This window comes from Macaca fascicularis, chromosome 15 (genome assembly GCF_037993035.2).
Source record: "Macaca fascicularis isolate 582-1 chromosome 15, T2T-MFA8v1.1".
In the NCBI taxonomy this organism is placed as follows: Eukaryota; Metazoa; Chordata; class Mammalia; order Primates; family Cercopithecidae; genus Macaca; species Macaca fascicularis.
The window spans coordinates 15482261-15500910 of NC_088389.1; the positions used below are offsets into that span (position 1 = coordinate 15482261).

General features: G+C 48.8%; 1 protein-coding gene and 1 non-coding gene across 24 annotated transcripts in view; one reads left to right on the top strand and one right to left on the bottom strand.

Annotated features, from left to right (window-relative positions):
* Window positions 1-18650, bottom strand: part of ODF2 (outer dense fiber of sperm tails 2) — a 46596-nt gene that overhangs the window by 11035 nt on the left and 16911 nt on the right. For all 23 annotated transcript variants that reach the window (XR_012424316.1, XR_012424315.1, XR_012424319.1 and 20 more), the window contains 8 exons: window positions 18354-18483; window positions 17655-17786; window positions 9160-9231; window positions 7912-7983; window positions 6409-6525; window positions 5578-5763; window positions 4992-5101; window positions 2809-2944 (listed from right to left, as the gene is read on the bottom strand). Coding sequence is in view for 17 of the 23 variants with exons in the window: in XM_005580732.5 (XP_005580789.3) it covers window positions 2809-2944; window positions 4992-5101; window positions 5578-5763; window positions 6409-6525; window positions 7912-7983; window positions 9160-9231; window positions 17655-17786; window positions 18354-18483 (955 nt within the window). In the remaining 6 variants the exon portion in view is untranslated. The remainder of the gene's footprint in view (window positions 1-2808; window positions 2945-4991; window positions 5102-5577; window positions 5764-6408; window positions 6526-7911; window positions 7984-9159; window positions 9232-17654; window positions 17787-18353; window positions 18484-18650) is intronic.
* Window positions 13241-13311, top strand: TRNAG-GCC (transfer RNA glycine (anticodon GCC)). The gene has a single exon. It is a non-coding gene; the product is annotated as a tRNA-Gly (tRNA).

The window sequence follows — 18650 nt, forward strand, 5'->3', positions numbered from 1 at the left end:
CCTCCCGGGTTCACGCCATTCTCCTGCCTCAGCCTCCGGAGTAGCTGGGACTACAGGCGCCCGCCACCGCGCCCGGCTAGTTTTTTGTATTTTTTTTTTAGTAGAGACGGGGGTTTCACCATGTTAGCCAGGATGGTCTCGATCTCCTGACCTCGTGATCCGCCCATCTCGGCCTCCCACAGTGCTGGGATTACAGGCTTGAGCCACCGCGCCCGGCCTTTTTTTTTTTTTGAGAGGGAGTCTCGCTCTGTCGCCCGGGCTGGAGTGCAGTGGCCGAGATCCGGCTCACTGCAAGCTCCGCCTCCCGGGTTCACGCCATTCTCCTGCCTCAGCCTCCCGAGTAACTGGGACTACAGGCGCCGCCACCTCGCCCGGCTAGTTTTTTGTATTTTTTGGTAGAGACGGGGGTTTCACCGTGTTAGCCAGGATGGTCTCGATCTCCTGACCTCGTGATCCGCCCGTCTCGGCCTCCCAAAGTGCTGGGATTACAGGCTTGAGCCACCGCGCCCGGCCATATTTAACTTTTATAATCATACTAGGAAAGGCCAGGCGTGGTGGCTCACGTCTGTAATCCCAACACTTTGGGAGGCAGAAGCAGGTGAATTATTTGAGGTCAGGAGTTCGAGACCAGCCTGACCAACGTGGTGAAACCCTGTCTCTACTAAAAATACAAAAAATTAGCTGGGCATAGTGGCGGACGCCTGTAATCCCAGCTCCTTGGGAGGCTGAGGCAGGAGAATCGCTTGATCCTGGAAGATGGAGGTTGCAGTGAGCCAAGATCGTACCACTTCACTCCAGCCTGGGCAGCAGAGCAAGACTCCGTCTCAAAAAAAAACAAAAAAAATTATATTAGGAAAATATACTTATACAAACATCATTTTGAAGGGCCACAATGTAATACACTACACAGATGCACCATACTATAACTAATCCCCTAAATAATTGTTGGCTTTTAAAATTTTTTTGTAGAAATGGGGTCTTGCTGGGGTTGCCCAGGCTGGTCTAGAACTCCTGGCCCCAAGCAGTCCTCCCGCATTGGGATTACATGTGTGAGCCACCATGGCTGCCCTCCTAAATAACTGTTAAGACTCACATGTTACTTTTAATGTATCTGACAATTGCACTATATAATGAGATACTAGTACACTCCCACCAGAGTAGCTAACATAAAATAGACACTCAGTACCAAGCATTGCCAAGGAGGCCAGAGTGACTGTTATCCTTTTACTCACCACTGACAGGTGTGGAGATTTGTTCAACTACTTTACTATTCACTAACATCTACCAATAACTACTTTACTACTTAGTAACATGCTTTACTATTCAGTGACATCTACCAAATATAGACTTATGCACGCCCAGTGATGACCTAGCAGTTCTACTTCAGGGTATATAGACAATAAAGACGCACCAAATGTGTACACCTAAAGACATACAAAGATGTTCACAGCAACACTATGGAAACCCAAATGTCCACTGACAGTAGAATGGACAAATATACTGTGGTGTATTCATATAACGGCATACCCTAGAGGGCTGAGGATGAATAAACTACTACAAACAATGGGGCTGGCTCAGCAAACTTGCAGAGTAGAAGCCAGGCCCGAGGGTATTCAAACTACTCAAATCTCTAAAGTTAAAAGCAGGCAACTAACTTGTGGTGACAGGAGATGGGCTAGCAGTTACCTTTACAGGGGTATTAGTAACAAGAAAGGTCACTAGGGTGCAGGCAAGGTTCAATCAGAGTGACTGATAGATAAAGTATATTCACTTTATGAAAATTCTAGGATCTGTGTACTTTTCTATATGTTATTCTCCCTTACAATCAATCTTAACAAGAAAAAACAAAATCAGTGAAAAAATAAAGCTAGATATTATTGCCCAGATCAACAAAAAACCAAGATAAAACCTCTCTCTGAAATGTCAACCTCTGCTCAGGTGCCTCTCGCCCCGGCTGAAAGGAGGGTATGGTGAGGTTAAGAGCTAGGGCTCCAGAGTCAGACTCGGGTTCAAATCTCAACTCCAATACTTCCTAGGGCAAAATCTTGACAAGAAACTTGACCTCTCTCTCGGCCTCGGTTTCCTTATTCTCATTTCTTTTTTTTTTTTTTTCGCCCAGGCTGGAGTGCAGTGGCGCGATCTCAGCTCACCGCAACCTCCACTTCCCGGGCTCAAGAAAATTCTCCTGCCTCAGCCTCCTGAGTAGCTGGGATTACAGGCACACGCCACCATGCCCAGCTAACTGTTTTTGTATTTTTAGTAGAGATAGGGTTTCACTATGTTGGCCAGGCTGGTCTTGACCTCCTGACCTCAGGTGATCTGCCTGCCTCAGCCTCCCAAAGTGCTGGGATTACAGACGTGAGTCACCACGCCCGGCCCCTTATTCTCATTTAATGGAGATAATCATCACGTTACTGGCAGATTGTTTTCCAGGCTGGAGTGCAGCAGTGCGATCTTGGCTCACTGCAGCCTCAACCTCCCAGGCTCAAGCGATTCTCCCACCTCAGCCTCCTGAGTAGCTGGGATTATAGGCACATGACTCCACGCCTGGCTACTTTTTGTATGTTTTGTAGAGACAGAATTTCGCCATGTTGCCCATGGCTGGTTTCAAACTCCTAGGCTCAAGTGATCCTCCTGCCTTGGCCTCCCAAAGTGCTGGGATTATAGGCCTAAGCCACCACGCCTGGTCAAATCCAGGCTTTTCTGACTCCGTCTTAGTCCGATGCCCCCAGGCCCACTTAAGACAAGACCTGGTCATCAGCTCACTGGGCCCCACCCAGATGCCTGGTCCCCAGCTCTCACACGAACCTTCAGTCTCTCATTCTCCAGCTTGAATGCGGAATACTCAGCAGTCTGACGGTGTAGTCTCTCCACCAGGCTATCCCGGTCTTCCCGCATCTTCTCCTCCAAGGTTTGTTGTTGGTTTACGAGATCTGTTACCCGGCTGGAAGATCACAAGGTGAAAGCAGACAGAGACAATCAATTACACAGGTTCTAAAGCACCCAGGTCATTGTGTGGTGAGGGACCAAGTGTTCTCACCACTCAACATACTGCCTGCCTGCTCCCCAATCTCCATACTGAGAAGCAACTCTGCTGCCCTGCCTCGGCATTGCTGCTGTGGCACTCCCATGCCTGTCGCACCTCCGAACAACGTCCATTAAGATGTGTCTCCCATACCTCCCCTTCCAACAAACCATCTACAATTCAACAACAAGCAATGACTTATTAAGAGAAGTGTGGGCTGGGTGTGGTGGCTCACACCTGTAGTCCCAGGGCTTTGGGAGGCCAAGGCGGGAGGATTGCTTGAGCCTAGCAGTTGAAGGTTGCAGTGAGCTATGCTGGTGCCACTGCACTATAGCCTGGGTGAAAGAGCAAGACTTTGTCTCCACTTTAAAAATAAGAGAGAGAGAGGGATGTGTACCCATCTTGATCCTCTCATGAGACCAAGACACTCTTTGAAGGCAAGGACCCTTCCTAACTCCCTACGACACCTCCCTGAATCTCTCTGCCTATCAGGTCTTGGTGTTAGGACAGACTCTTCTGGAATCCCGTCCTGGACTCCCAGGCTGGTGGGCAGGGATTATCACCTAGGCATTCCTCTCCAGCCAGGCCCTGAGCACCCTGGGCTTTTGTGCCCCCAGCAGGGGGCTGGTGCCATGATTGGCTCGTTCACATATGAATACCCACCTAGCACAGGCAGGAACAGCAATGAGTGTGGTGTGGGAAAAAGGCACAAATAGAGAGAAAGACGCCAACTTAGGAGCCAGCTGCCCGCCCTACCCCCAGTCCCTTCTGCTCCCTGCTGCTCCCTCAGTCACTCAGCAAAGCTATCATCAGTCAAAGAGCAGAGACTGTGGCCTCAAGAGGAGCCCTGGGGCTCACAGGAGCTTACTCCTCTATCTTGACCACAGACCCATCAAAAAACTTTTGCACAATACGTGCTCTCAGTATTGACCAATTACAGTCCACCACTGAACACTGACCAGGCCCAAGCAAACACGTCAGTTTGCTGGCAACTCAAGTTCACCTGGCAAACTCCTACTCACACTTAAAAACTCAGTTCAGACATCTTGTCCCTGACTCCTCCCCTGTACCATGTATGCTTCTGTCTTAGGTATCCATGTTCTCCTACTAGACAGAGAACTCCCTAAGGACAGCAGCTGGCATACAGCCTGGCACATAGTGGGTTCTCAGAACATGTTTGCTAAGTTGAGGTGAATATAGTAAGAGACTTTCCCGACCTGGGAGATTAAATGAGCTCCCCCATGACCTATCCTTAGTCCAGGGAGTCCGTGCCTCTTGTAGCCCTATCTCCTCTACAGAGTAGAGGGCAAGGCATGCATTTGTCTTCTTACTGCTATAACCCTGATGGCCAGCACACAGCAGCTTGGTATACGGTAGATGCTCAATACATATTTTTCCAATAAATGAAGGAACAAATGAGAATGATGGAATGGTCGCTGCTCACAGTTCGCCAGTGGCAAGAAAGGTGTCAGCTCAGTCACTTGCAACGTGGGGCCACTTTTGCCCCCTACTCCCATGCCACACCACTGACCTACTGACTGGCAGGCACTGGCAAACAGCTGCTGTCCCTGGGCAGACAACAGAGAGAAGACACTTGGGTCACCATCTGCCCCATTCCCCAAGAATAGGAATGAGGACACCAGGGTGCCCATTTCAAATGCTGTGTAGACTGGAACAGGCTCAGGCCCACGTGCTGAAGTCAGACTCACACCTCTGTGAGCAGAGACCCGGCCCCTACCCAGTGCCTAACGGTAGGGTAGGACCCCAGGACTAGGGCCAGAGCCTGCACCCCAGCTCCAACCAGAAAGCCCAGCTCAGGGCTGCCCACATCACAGCCCAGTGCAGCCCCCAGCCCAGACAGTACAAACAGCAGTCATGTGGCCTTCCCTGAGCCACCAGGCTCCTCCCACCTGCACACCCAAGTCCCTCAACAGCCCCATGTTCCCTCTCCTACTCTAAGACGTACTCATTCAGGACAATAATTTCCAGCTCGAGGTCTCCCTTGTCTTTTACGACTTGGTTGTAGCGGCTTCTCCAGGACTCCAGAGTGGATAAAGCTTCAGCGACATAAAGATCCTGGGAACACGGGACAACAGCGCCTGTCAGCCTAGTGTCAGTGCTGAGGCTGCCAGGAGCTGGGAGCAGGCTCATCCTAGGTGGTTTCTCACCCTGGTAACCTAAACCTCATTCTGGAATTCACCTTTCTAGGGGGCGCTGGGACTGACAGTGGGAGCTCAGTTAGTGCTCCCAGATTTCTAGCAATCAAATGTGTCCTGTTTGTAAATCCTTCCTTGACCATCATTCTCACCCACAAAGTTGACATGGCTGAACTCTCCTACAAAGCCTCCAATCATCTCCAGCCACCCACCCATCCAGCTTTTACCCATTTGATCCCCTTAACTCCCTCTCCCTCCTCCCCAGTCATCTATCCTTTCCACCACTACCATCCCTCATCCACCCACCCCTCCACTACCCATCTGGCCAACCACCCCTCTGCTATCACGCAGCCCTCCACAGGGCAGGTGAGGAGCTGGGCACCCCAGGCCTGTGACCTTGTCGGCGAGTTGCACGTGCAGCTGCTCGGCGTACTCCTCGCTCTTCTCGGCTCGCTCCTTCTGGGCGCGGATGGCCTTCTTCAAGCTCTCTTTGTCTCGGTCTCCCTTCTGCTTCAACTCCTTCAGCTGCTCCATGATGGCCTCCACTTCTGCCTTGTGCTGATTCCCGCTGCGCTCCAGATTCTGGAAGGGGGAAGGGTTGGGACAGAGAGGGAGAAGAGAGACAAGGAGGTTGTGGGAAGGCAAAGCAGAGGGTGAAGGAGAAAGAGAGGAAAAGGCAAGAGCAAAGAGGAAACGAGGAAGACAGAAAACAGATGCTCAGCTGTGTAAGAGGCTCCCCTAACTCGGACCAGAGACATGGTCCCTCCCAGCTCCCACGATACCTCCCTGGATCTCTCAGCCCATGGGGTCTTGATATTAGCTCAGAACTGCTCTGGAATCCTTCCCTGAACTCCCAGCCTTGTGTTCAGAGAGAATTCCTTGGTCACTCAGCAGATGTATGACCTCAGAGGACCCCTGGGCTACAAAGAGACCATCCCTTTCTCTTGGGTAATTAGGAGAACTGAGGGCCTAGGGGATTAAGTGATAGGCCTGGGGACATGGCACACAACCCCGTCACTGCTGGGAAGGATGCCCAACACCTCCTGGGTCTCTGTCCATTGCTCTTGCCACTGTCCTAGAATGTCTCTGAGGCCTGAGTATTTTGTCATCAGCTGTCTCAGAAACCTTTGGAGGCACACTTCCTGAGTGTGATACCTGGGCCAGGCCACCACCATCAAATTGGCAGGCCTTGCCTCCTCTTTCCCCACTTGTGGGGCCAGTAGGTACCTTGATCTGCATGCACAGGCGACTGTTCTCAGCTTCTTTGGACCGAAGCTGTGCCTGCAAATGCCCACGCATGGACTCCATGGATTTAGAAAGCTCAGAGGCTGTCTTTGCTTGAGCCTGTGGAGAGACAGAGAAAGTGATGGAGGCACAATATTTTTTTTTTGTTTTTTTCAGACGGAGTCTCGCTCTGTTTCCCAGGCTGGAGTGCAGTGGCGCAATCTCGGCTCGCTGGAACCTCCACCTCTTGGGCTCCAGCAATTCTTCCGCCTCAGCCTCCTGAGTCGCTGGAGTTATAGGCACATGCCATCAAACCCAACTAGTTTTTTGTATTTTTAGTAGAGACAGGGTTTCACCACGTTGGCCAGACTGGTCTCGATCTCCTGACCTCAAGTGATCCACCCTCCTCGGCCTCCCAAAGTGCTAGGATTACAGGCGTGAGCCACCGTGCCTGGTCAACAATTTTTTTTTTTTTTTTTTGAATCAGGGTATCACTCTGTTGCCAAGGCTAGAGTGCAGTGGCATGACCACGACTCATTGCAGCCTCAGTCTCCCAGGCTCAAGTGATCCTCCCATCTCAGCATCCAGAATAGCTGGAACTACAGGTGCATGCCACCACACCTGGCTGATTTTTTAAAATTTTTATTTTTATTTTGCAGAGATGGGGTCTCTCTGTGTTGCCCAGGATGGTCTCGAACTCCTGGCCTCAATCAATCCTCCTGCATTGGCCTCCCAAATTGCTAGGGAGAGGCCTAGGCTGGTCTCAAAAAAAGTGCCAGACATGAGCCACTGCACCCGGCCCAAAGGCAGGATTTGAACCCAGCTCTCTGCATATCCATTATGTTCTACTGGCTCATAAAAATGCACAACTGCGGCTGGGCGCAGTGGCTCATGCCTGTAATCCCAGCACTTTGGGAGGCCGAGGCAGACAGATCACGAGGTCAAGAAATCAAGACCATTCTGGCCAACATGGTGAAACCCCATCTCTACTAAAAATACAAAAATTAGCTCGGCATGGTGGCGCACACCTGTAGTCCCAGCTACCTGGGAGGCTGAGGCAGGAGAATCGCTCAAACCTGGGAGGCAGAGGTTGCAGTGAGCTGAGATTGTGCCAGTGCACTCCAGCCTGGCAACAGAGCAAGACTCCGTCTCAAAAAAAGAAAAAAGAGGCCGGGCGCGGTGGCTCAAGCCTGTAATCCCAGCACTTAGGGAGGCCGAGACGGGCGGATCACGAGGTCAGGAGATCGAGACCATCCTGGCTAACACCGTGAAACCCCGTCTCTACTAAAAAATACAAAAAACTAGCCGGGCGAGGTGGCAGGCGCCTGTAGTCCCAGCTACTTGGGAGGCTGAGGCAGGAGAATGGCGTAAACCTGGGAGGCGGAGCTTGCAGTGAGCTGAGATCTGGCCACTGCACTCCAGCCTGGGCGACAGAGCGAGACTCCGTCTCAAAAAAAAAAAAAAAAAAAAAAAAAAAAGAAAAAGCACAACTGCTGGGGACAATACCTTCTCACATTGTATTTCCTGAAGGAGCTCTTCCACCTCCTTGTCCTTGTCTTGCAGCAGTAACAGCAGGCGCTGGAAGAGAACAAAAGCTGTCAGGTGCCTCCTGGGGAGGGCAAAGAGGCCCAGCCCGGGGAGGGCAAAGAGGCCCAGCCCAGGGAGGACAGAGACTTCTGAGTGCCTGGCCACTGGGGCCCAAAGTCCTATGTATATTGGCCCATGTCAGAGATCCTGGCAGGAAGCACCTAACACATGTATTAAAAAAAATTTTTTAAACAATGAACATGTATTTATTTTACAATTTAAGAACAGTAATGTTAATTGTAGAAAACATTGAGAACACACCAAAAAACTCCTCCAAAGAAACCCCGTAACCCCCCATGTAGAAATAACTAGTTAATGAATATTAAAAGTCATATACTCAGCACCCTTTAAAAAAAAAAAGTCATATGCCTACTTTGTTCCATAGTAAAATCTCATTTTGACCACAATGTGATTAAATCTTCTGCATCTTTCGAAAGAGCTGCTTGATGTTTCAAGTTACTGACGTATATCATAACTTAACAAGGGTTCTTGAGCTGGGAATGCATTATCGCCAAGCTTGCTGCATCTCCACTCCTTCCTTGACTAAGCATCAGAAGAAACAGGCCACACCTTGGGAAACTGGGCCTCCATCTCCCTCCCCTCTCTTGGAGACTTACAAAAGCATTAATACAGCAGACACTCCAAAAAAGTCTTGGAAAAAGCTGTTGAACTTTATGTTCAGGCCAGCCTATGGTTTCCCAAATTTAACTGGCTATGGAACCTCCCCTTTGGTTTCTTGCACTCATTAACATCTCAAGGAACTTAGGGTTCCATGAATAGACTTTGAAACATGCTGCTTTGGGAGAGACTCCTAGAATTAGGATTACTGAGTCCAAAGGTGTGTGCTTTTTGATGGCTTTCAATCCATAATACAAATAAGGAAATCCAGCTTTAACAGACAAGGATGATTTACAAATCCAACATCATTATTACCTGCCTTCATGTTGGTGTCCAGCTTTGTGGTTCAAGGTCTCAAGTAACTAACTACACAAGCCTATCAGAACAGGCAGGACAGGAGGACATCAGCCCATTTTACGGATCATGAAACTAAGACCCAGCGAAATGCTCCAGCCCTCCTGCCTTGATCCAAGCACCTCTACACTTTGTAGTGGAACAACACCCTGGCCACCTGTACCCACTGGAGTAGACAGGGGGAGCCTTAGATACCGCTTTCTCTGAGTCGGCCTCCGCCAGCCGTTTCAGTAGTGCTCCTTGTTGCTCCATTAGTCTTTCAGAATCCTTCAAAGAAAGGCAAAGGAAAAGGTCAAGTCATTAAGCAATAAACCCAGATGTCTACATTTTATTGATTCTTTACCTTTTCCAAAAATTGTATTTTTTTTTTTGAGTCTTACTCTGTTGCCCAGGCTGGAGTGCAGTGATGCAGTCACAGCTCACTGCAGCCTGGTCCTTCTGGGCTCAAGCCATCCTCCCATCTCAGCCGACCTAGTAGCTGGAACCACAAGTATGCACTACCATGCCTGACTTTTTAAACATTATTATTATTTGTAGAGTTGGAGGGTATCTCTGTTTGCCCAGGCTGATCTTGAACTCCTGGGTTCAAACTATCTGCCTGCTTTGGCCTCCCCAAGTGCCAGGATAACAGGTGTGAGCCACGACACCCGGCCCAAAAAGCTGTATTTCTAATATGAAAAGTAATAGGTGAATATATTCTCACTATGAAATACTGAATGCTGGCCGGGCGCGGTGGCTCAAGCCTGTAATCCCAGCACTTTGGGAGGCCGAGATGGGCGGATCACGAGGTCAGGAGTTCGAGACCATCCTGGCTAACACGGTGAAACCCTGTCTCTACTAAAAAATACAAAAAACTAGCCGGGCGAGGTGGCGGGCGCCTGTAGTCCCGGCTACTCGGGAGGCTGAGGCAGGAGAATGGCGTAAAAACCCGGGAGGCAGAGCTTGCAGTGAGCTGAGATCCGGCCACTGCACTCCAGCCTGGGCGACACAGCGAAACTCCGTCTCAAAAAAAAAAAAAAAAAAAAAAAAAAGAAATACTGAATGCTAATAAAGCTACAGTTCCTCCTGTACCCACCTCCAAACCCTACTCTACTACTATTAGTTTGAGGAGTATCCTTCCCATCCTTTTTCTCTGCATCTACAGAGAGAAATACTGTATTTCTCTGTATTGAAAATACTTTACAGAATTCAATATTATATTCAAATCCTGTTTCTCTGTAATGAAACAGTATTTTGCTACATCATGAGAAATACTGTTTTTCTCTGGGGGAAGCGGGAAGGGATTCAAGTGTAACTTTAGGAAAATAATACCATATTGTATTTATGTGTTACTTAATTTTTTTAAATTTTTTTATTTTTTAGAGACAAAGTCTCACTCTTGTACCCCAGGCTGGAGTGAGATGGCACGATGGCACGATCTCGGCTCACTGCAACCTCCGCCTCTCGGGTTCAAGCGATTCTTCTGCCTCAGCCTCCCGAGTAGTTGGGATTACAGATAACTGCCACCATGCCTGGCTAATTTTTGTATTTTTAGCAGAGACAGGGTTTCACCATATTGGCCAGGCTGGTCTCAAACTCTTGACCTCAGGCGATCCACCTGCCTTGGCCTCCCAAAGTTCTGGGATTATAGGCGTGAGCCACTGTGCCCAGCCGTTACTTAATTTTTAAGAACAGCTTTATTGAAATATAAATTTGAACACCATTTAAAGTGTACAGCATGGTGACTATAATTAATCATGTATTATATACTTGAAGTCTGCTAGGAGATCTTAAGTGTTCTCACCACACACAAAAAAAGATAACCATGTGACGTGATGGATGTGTGAATTAGCTTGATTGAGGTAGTCACTTTACAATGCATATGGGCATCAAATCATCATGATGAACATCTTAACATATATACGACTTCTGTTTGTCAAATATACCTCAATAAAGCTAGAAGAAAAAATAAAGTGTACAATTAAATGACTTCGGTATATTCCATTATTAATTTTTAAAAATTGTGGTAAAATATATGTAACATTAAACTTGTCATTTTAACCTTCTTATTTCTTTTAGAGACACAGTCTGGCTCTGTCACCCAAGCTGGAGTACATGTTGTGATCATTGATCATAGCTCACTGCAACCTTGAAATCCTGGACTCAAGTGATCCTCCCACCTCAGCCTCCTCAGTAGCTGGGAACACAGGTGTGCGCCACCACACCTGGCTAACCATTTTTAAGCGTACAATTCAGTGGCATTTAGTACATTCATCATACTTACAACCATCACCACTATCTAGCTCCACAACATTTTCATCATCCGAAAAACAAACCCTACACCATTAAGCAGCCATTCCCATTCCCTCCCACTCCTGCCCCTAGCAACCACTGATCTGCTTTCTGTCTCTAATGTGCCATGGCATGTTGAACCTCTCCCTGTCTCTAATATGCCATTGCCATTTTTAAACTCTCCCCACAACCTCTGGACAATGAGGCTGTTCCCATGTTTTGCAACTACAAACACTGCAGCAATAGATGTTGCTGGGCATATACAAAGTGCCTCTCTAGGGATACCAAGAAGAGGAATGGCCAGGTCAGAAGGTCTGAGATTTGTGGCTGAAATGCTTTACAAAATGCCTGCACCAATTCGCCGGGCTACAAGCAGGACATGGGAGGACTTGCTTCCCTGCACTCACCAGCACCAGGCAGCAGCCAACCTCTGCCTCTGTTGCCAGTATCTGCCAATAGCACTCCTGCGAAATGGTTTCATTTGCACTTTTCTAATTACCAGTGAGGATTAGCATCCTCTCACATGAGTCATTTGGGTTTACTCTAGACTGAACTTCCTGCTCCCACCCTGGCCCATTTTCTCACTGGGCTGTGTCTTTGTGACTGTCCCTATTTTTCCTTGGCACCTGAACAAAGTATCCCTTGAGGGAGGGACATCTTGTTCACCCTCTTTCCCTCTCAGACCCACAGATCCCCTTCATGAGCCAAGAGAAAAGGGCTCTCTGGTTCCCAAAGTTTCCTGGGGACCTAGCAACTGATAAAAGACAGTATTATGGTTTCTCTGGCAACAAGAGGCAAAGAACATGGGACAAAAGGCTTGGCCACAGATGCAGAACCTGAGGCTGTTCTCACTGCCCTCCAGGCCTCCCCTGGGGCACTGAAACCACTGCCCAAATCTTCTGCCATCCTATGTGCATGAACTCACCGAAGCCCCTACTCTAACAGCCATGCACTATCACCACTCCCATCCCACAGAGGAGGAGACCGAGTCTGGAAGAAGTGAAGGCAAGTGAGGCCACACAGCTGGAAGGGGCAGCACTGGGCCCTAAGCTGATTCGGACTCCAGAGCCAGAGCAGTTCCCCACCACACTGAGCACTCCCCAGCAAACACCGAGACGGTGAGGCAGCCCTGAGCACAGGCAGGCGCCAAGGAGCTGAGCCTGGACTAAGCAGGAAACACCACTTTTGGGTGGGAATTCAAATTAGCTGACCCTTCATCTCCAATTGAAGATGGGACTCCAGGATGATAGAAGCTACAAAATCAAAAAAGGAGAAAACTGGCTAGAGCAAGAGGCTTTTTTTTTTCCCCCCTTTTTGAGATGGAGTCTCACTCTTGTCACCCAGGCTGGAGAGCAGTGGTGTGATCTTAGCTCACTGTAACCTCTGCCTCCCGGGCTCAAGCGATTCTCCTGCCTCAGCCTCCCGAGTAGGTGGAACTACAGGAGCGTACCACCATGCCAGTGAATTTTTTCTATTTTGGTAAAGATGGGGTTTCACTGTGTTGCCCAGGCTGGTCTCAAACTCCTGAGCTCAGGCAATCTGCCCACCTCAGCCTCCCAAAGTGCTAGGATCACAGGCGTGAGCCACCACACCCGGCTTTTTTCCCTTTTTGAGATAGTGTCTGGTTCTGTCATCCAGGCTGGAGTGCAGCACTTTCAGAAGCCAAGGCAGACAGATCACTTGAGGTCAGGAGTTCAAGACCAGCCTGGCCAACATAGCAAAACCCTATCTTTACTAAAAGTACAAAAAATAAGCCAGGCATGGTGATGCACTCCTGTAATCCCAGCTACTCGGGAAGTTGAGGCAGGAGAATCGCTTGAACCCGGAAGGTAGAGGATGCAGTGAGCCGAGACTATGCCACTTCGGCCTGGGTGACAGAGTGAGACTCTGTATCAAAACAAACAAAAAAATTAATAAAGTTTCCCTCTGAGGGGAGGGAGACAAGGTTATTGCAAAATGACACACAAAAGGGATTCAACTATGTAGACACTCATTTTAAAAGCTAGCATGGGTGGTTCAGTGGTAGAATTCTCGCCTGCCACGCAGGAGACCTGGGTTCGATTCCCGGCCCATGCAGCATGCCCTCCCATTTTGGCCGGGCGCAGTGGGTCAAGCCTGTAATCCCAGCACTTTGGGAGGCCAAGACGGGTAGATGACGAGATCACAAGATCAAGACCATCCTGGCTAACACGGTGAAACCTCGTCTCTACTAAAAAAAAAAAAAAATACAAAAAACTAGGCGGGCGAGGTGGCGGGCGCCTGTAGTCCCAGCTACTCGGGAGGCTGAGGCAGGAGAATGGCGTGAACTCAGGAGGCGGAGCTTGCAGTGAGCTGAGATCCGGCCACTGCACTCCAGCCTGGGCGACAGAGCGAGACTCCGTCTCAAAAAAAAAAAAAAAAGCTGGTAGTGAGTGGCCGGGTGCAACGGCTCATGCCTGTAATCCCAGCACTTTGGGAGGCTGAGGCAGGTGGATCACCTGAAGTCAGGAGTTTGAGACCACGCTGGACAACATGATGAAACCCCATCTCAACTGAAAATACAAAAATTAGCCGGGTTTGAGACCTGTAATCCCAGCGGCTCAGGAGGCTGAGGTGGGAGAATCTCTTGAATCCATGACGGGGAGGTTGCAGTGAGCCGAGATTGCACCACTGCACTCCAGCTGGGGCAACAGAGCCAGACCCCATCTCAAAAAAAAAAAAGCTGGGCAGTGAGTATACCACTTTACATTACTTGTTTTACATACATATGTAATTTTTTTTTTAGATACTTTCACTGTGTCACTCAGCCTGAGTGACACAATCACAGCTCACTGTAGCCTTGACCTCCAGGGCTCAAGAGATCCTCCCACCTCAGCCTCCCGAAGAGCTAGGACCAAAGGTGTGCGCCACCACACCTGGCTAAATTTAAAATGTTTTGTACAGATGAGGTCTCACTGTGTGGCCCAGGCTGGTCTCAAACTCCTGGCTTCAAGCAATTCTCCCACCTCGGCCTCTCAGAGTGTGGGGATTACAGACGTGAGCCACAACACTCGGCCTTATTTTATATATTAGTGGGTTTTTTTTTTGAGACAGAGTCTCGCTCTGTCACCCAGGCTGGGGTATAGTGGTACGATCTAGGCTCACTGCAACTTCCCCCTCCTGGGTTCAAGCAATTCTCCTGCCTCAGCCTCCTGATTAGTTGGGATTACTGGTGCCCACCACATTTTTGTATTTTTAGTAGAGACAGGGTTTCACCATGTTGGCCAGGCTGATCTCGAACTCTTGACCTCATATGTTCCACCTGCCTCGGCCTCTCAAAAGTGCTGAGATTACAGGCATGAGCCACTGCACCCAGCCAATATATTAATTTTTAAAGATAAGGCTGGGCGTGGTGGTGCATGCCTGTAATCCCAGCACTTTGGGAGGTGGAGGCAGGCAGACTGCTTGAGCTCAGGAGTTCAAGACCAGCCTGGGCAACACGGTGAAACCTCATCTCTACTAAAAATACAAAAATTATCTGGGCATGGTGGTATGCACCTGTAATCCCAGCTACTCAGGAGGCTGAAGCAGGAGGATTGCTTGAACCCAGCAGGTGGAAGTTTCAGTGAGCCGAGATTGTGTCACTGCACTCCAGCCCAGGTGACAGAGCAAGACTCTGTCTCAAGAAAAAAAAATAATAAATAAAGATAAAAATAAGGTTGACAATGTTTAAAAAAAAAAACAGGGCTTGGCGTGGTGGCCCATGCCTGTAATTACAGCACTTTGGGAGGCCGAGGCAGTTGGATCACCTGAGGTCAGGAGTTCAAGACCAGCCTGACCAATATGATGAAACGCCGTCTCTACTAAAACTACAAAAAGTAGCCGGGTGTGGTGGCATGCACCTGTAATCCCAGCTACTAGGGAGGTTGAGACAGGAAGATCACTTGAACCCTGTTAGTGGAGGTTGCAGTGAGCCAAGATTACACCATTGCACTCCAGCCTGGGCAACAAGAGCAAAACTCGTTCTCAAAAAAAAAATAAATAAAGCAAAAATAAGAAAAATGTCACCATTTCATTAGTACTGGCATTTTGAGACTATTGTCATCTCTTTGCTTTGAACCAAACAGGAAGACAACCGTTTATACTGTCAGTCTTTTCTGAAATATTTGCTAATATATTATTCACCAAGATACGGAATCAACCTAAGTGTCCATCAACAGATGAATGAAGAAAACACAGTAGAGATACACAATGGAATACTACTGAGTCTTCAAATAGGAAATCCTTTCACAACATACAAAAAACTAGAGGACATTATACTCAGTGAAATAAACCAGGCACAGAAAGACCACATGACTTCATTTGTATGTGGAACTTAAAGAAGTCGAACTTGGCCGGGCGCGGTAGCTCATACCTGTAATCCTAGCACTTTGGGAGGCTGAGGCAGGCGAATGACAAGGTCAAGAGATCGAGACCAGCCTGGCCAACATGGCAAAACCCCGTCTCTACTAAAAATACAAAAATTAGCCAGGCATGGTGGTGCACGCCTGTAGTCCCAGCTACTTGGGAGGCCGAAGCAGGAGAATCACTTGAACCCGGGAGGTGGAGGTTGCAGTGAACCAAGATCGTGCCACTGCACTCCAGCCTGGGTGACAAAGCAAGACTGCATCTCAAAAAAGAAAAAAAAAAAGAAGTCGAATTCACAGAAGCAGAAAATGCTGGTTGCCAGAGATGGAATTGGGGGGCATTGGGGAAATATTGGTCAAAGGATGTAAGATTTCAGTTAGACAAGGAGAAATTGTTCAACATGGTGACTATAGTTACTGATCCATATACTTGAAAATTGCTAAGAGAACATTTTAAGTGTTTTCACCACAAATATCTTAGTATGTGAGGCAATGCATATGTTGATTACCTTGATTTAGCCATTCTACATTGTGTACATGTCAAAACATGTTGTACATCATTAATTTTTATTTGACAATCAAAATAAGAAAAGAAATACAGTCATCCCTTGGTATTCATGGAGGACTGGTTCTAGAACATTCTGTGGATACCAAAATCCAAAGATGCTCTAATCCCTGATATAAAATGGCACAGTATTTGTATATACCTATGTACCTCCTCCCATATACTTTAAATCATCTCTAGATTATTTATAATACCTCATACAAGGTAAACGCTATGTAAATAGTTGTTATATGATTCAGGGAATGATATCAAGAAAAACAGTCTATAGGAGTTCAGTAAATATGTAATTTTTTTCAAATATCTTCAATCCAAATTGGCTGAATCCACGAATGTGGAACACATAGATACAGAGGGTCGACTGTATTTGCTAACATATAATGTTCAGACAACTTTTTTTTTTTTTAAAGAAAAGTCTCGCTCTTGTCCCGCAGACTGGATTACAATGGCACAATCTCGGCTCACTGCGACCTCCACATCGTGGGTTCAAGCAATTCTCTGGCCTAAGCCTCCTGAGTAGCTGGGATTACAGGCGTCTGTCACCACGCCAGGCTCATTTTTGTATTTTTCAAGTAGAGATGAGGTTTCACCACGTTGGCCAGGCAGGTCTCGAACTCCTGACCTCAGGTGATCCGCCTGCCTTGGTCTCCCAAAGTGCTGGGATTACAGGCATGAGCCACTGCACCCAGCCCAGACAACGTTCTTTTTTGAGATGGAGTCTCGCTCTGTCACCCAGGCTGGAGTGGAGTGGCTCAATCTCAGCTCACTGCAACCTCTGCCTCCTGGGTTCAAGCAATTCTCCTGCTTCAGCCTCCCGAGTAGCTGAGATTACTGGCGCCCACCACCACACCTGGCTGGCTAATTTTTTTTTTTCCCCATGATGGAATCTCATTCTGTCACCCAGGCTGGAGCGCAGTGGCACGATCTCAGCTCACTGCAACCTCCGCCTCCCGGGTTCAACCAATTCTCCTGCCTCAACCTACGAAGTAGCTGAGATTACAGGCACATGCCACCATACCTGGCTAATTTTTGTTTTTTTTTAGTAGAGACGGAGTTTCACCACGTTGGCCAGGCTGTTCTCAAACTCCTGACCTCAAGTAATCCACCATGCCCAGCCTCAGAGAACATATTTTAAGAAAACAAAATGAGACCACACAATGTGTGTCTGCCAGCCATTAATCATTCTCCTACCGAATAAAAAGCTCAAGTCTGGAACTCTCTTTCCTTTGCCCTGGGCTGAACCCCTCCCTGACTCCCCACTGCCCCTCTCCTGACTTTCAAGGTCATTCCAGTGCTTCCTGGCTCGGATTCAACACCATCTAAGACGGTACTTGTCTACTGGGGGCTGAGCACTTCATGTGAATGATTTCATTACATCTCTCTAAGGCCTTCTCAGGTTGGGCACCAATCTTACTTTCTTTTTACAGACAAAGAGAAAGGCTCAGAGGACGGGCATGCGGGGCTGGAGGGACAGAGCTGGACCCCAAGCTCACCTCTTTGCAGTGCTGTTCCCTCAGGAGGTCTCGGAGGGTGCGGTTGGTCTCCTCAAATGTGCTCAGCTTCTGCAGGAGAAGTTCCTTCTGCCTTGTCAGGGTGTTGATGTCCGTGCAGGTCATTTGTTTCTCCTGGAAGACAAGCAGGCAGTCTTACAGATGCAGGGGAAGAAGGGAAGAAGCAGGCCCCATGGGCACTCAAGAGGGCTGGTGCCAGAAAGCCCAGACAAGGAGAAACAGGCTGTGTACGGTGCCAAGGTGATCAAGGGCAGGCTTCCTGGAGGCGGTGGACCTAAAGGGACAAGCAGGAGCTAAGCCTGCTCCGAGCAAAGGTGGAGGAAGGGGTGGGAGGGCTCAGTGCAGGTGAGCACAGTCAGGGCAGACTTCCTGGAGGAAGCAAAGCAGGATGACAAGACCTGGTGGCTGATACTTGCAGGAATCAACCACATGCCTTGACTCACTGTGATCCCAGGTGACCCATGATGAGGTCTCCTTAGAGGCCCTGGTGACCAGAGGTCATCTTCAAGGGTCAAGGACTGGGAAGTGAGAGTGGTTGGTGGAGGCCTAGTTAAGCATGCCCTCCCCCAGCCTGAAGATGTCATAAAGTCTGCCTGATGACGCGTAAAGACCCTGCCCAGCCTGCAGCTGCCCCCTCCCTGGGCCAGTTCCATGGCTGGGGTCCTCCCACCTGCCACCTACCGTTTTCAGCTTCCCGATGGTATCCTTCAAGGCCATGACCTGCTTGGCAGCCGCAGCCCCATCCATTTCAGCCTCCACCAGCTTGGACATGAGGCACTCCTTCTCCTGTTGTAGGTGTTTCTTCTGAAGTCTGGGGCCAGAAAGACAGGGCTCTGTGAGCCCTCCCAGGCCCCCGCATGCCCAGAGCTCCAAGGCTTGCCTCACAATGCCCTAGGGGGCTCACCTCTGGTCAGGGAAAAGTGGGGGAGGGGGCAGGGACAGCCCTTCTGGCCTGGGTGGCCTTCAGAAAGGAGCAGG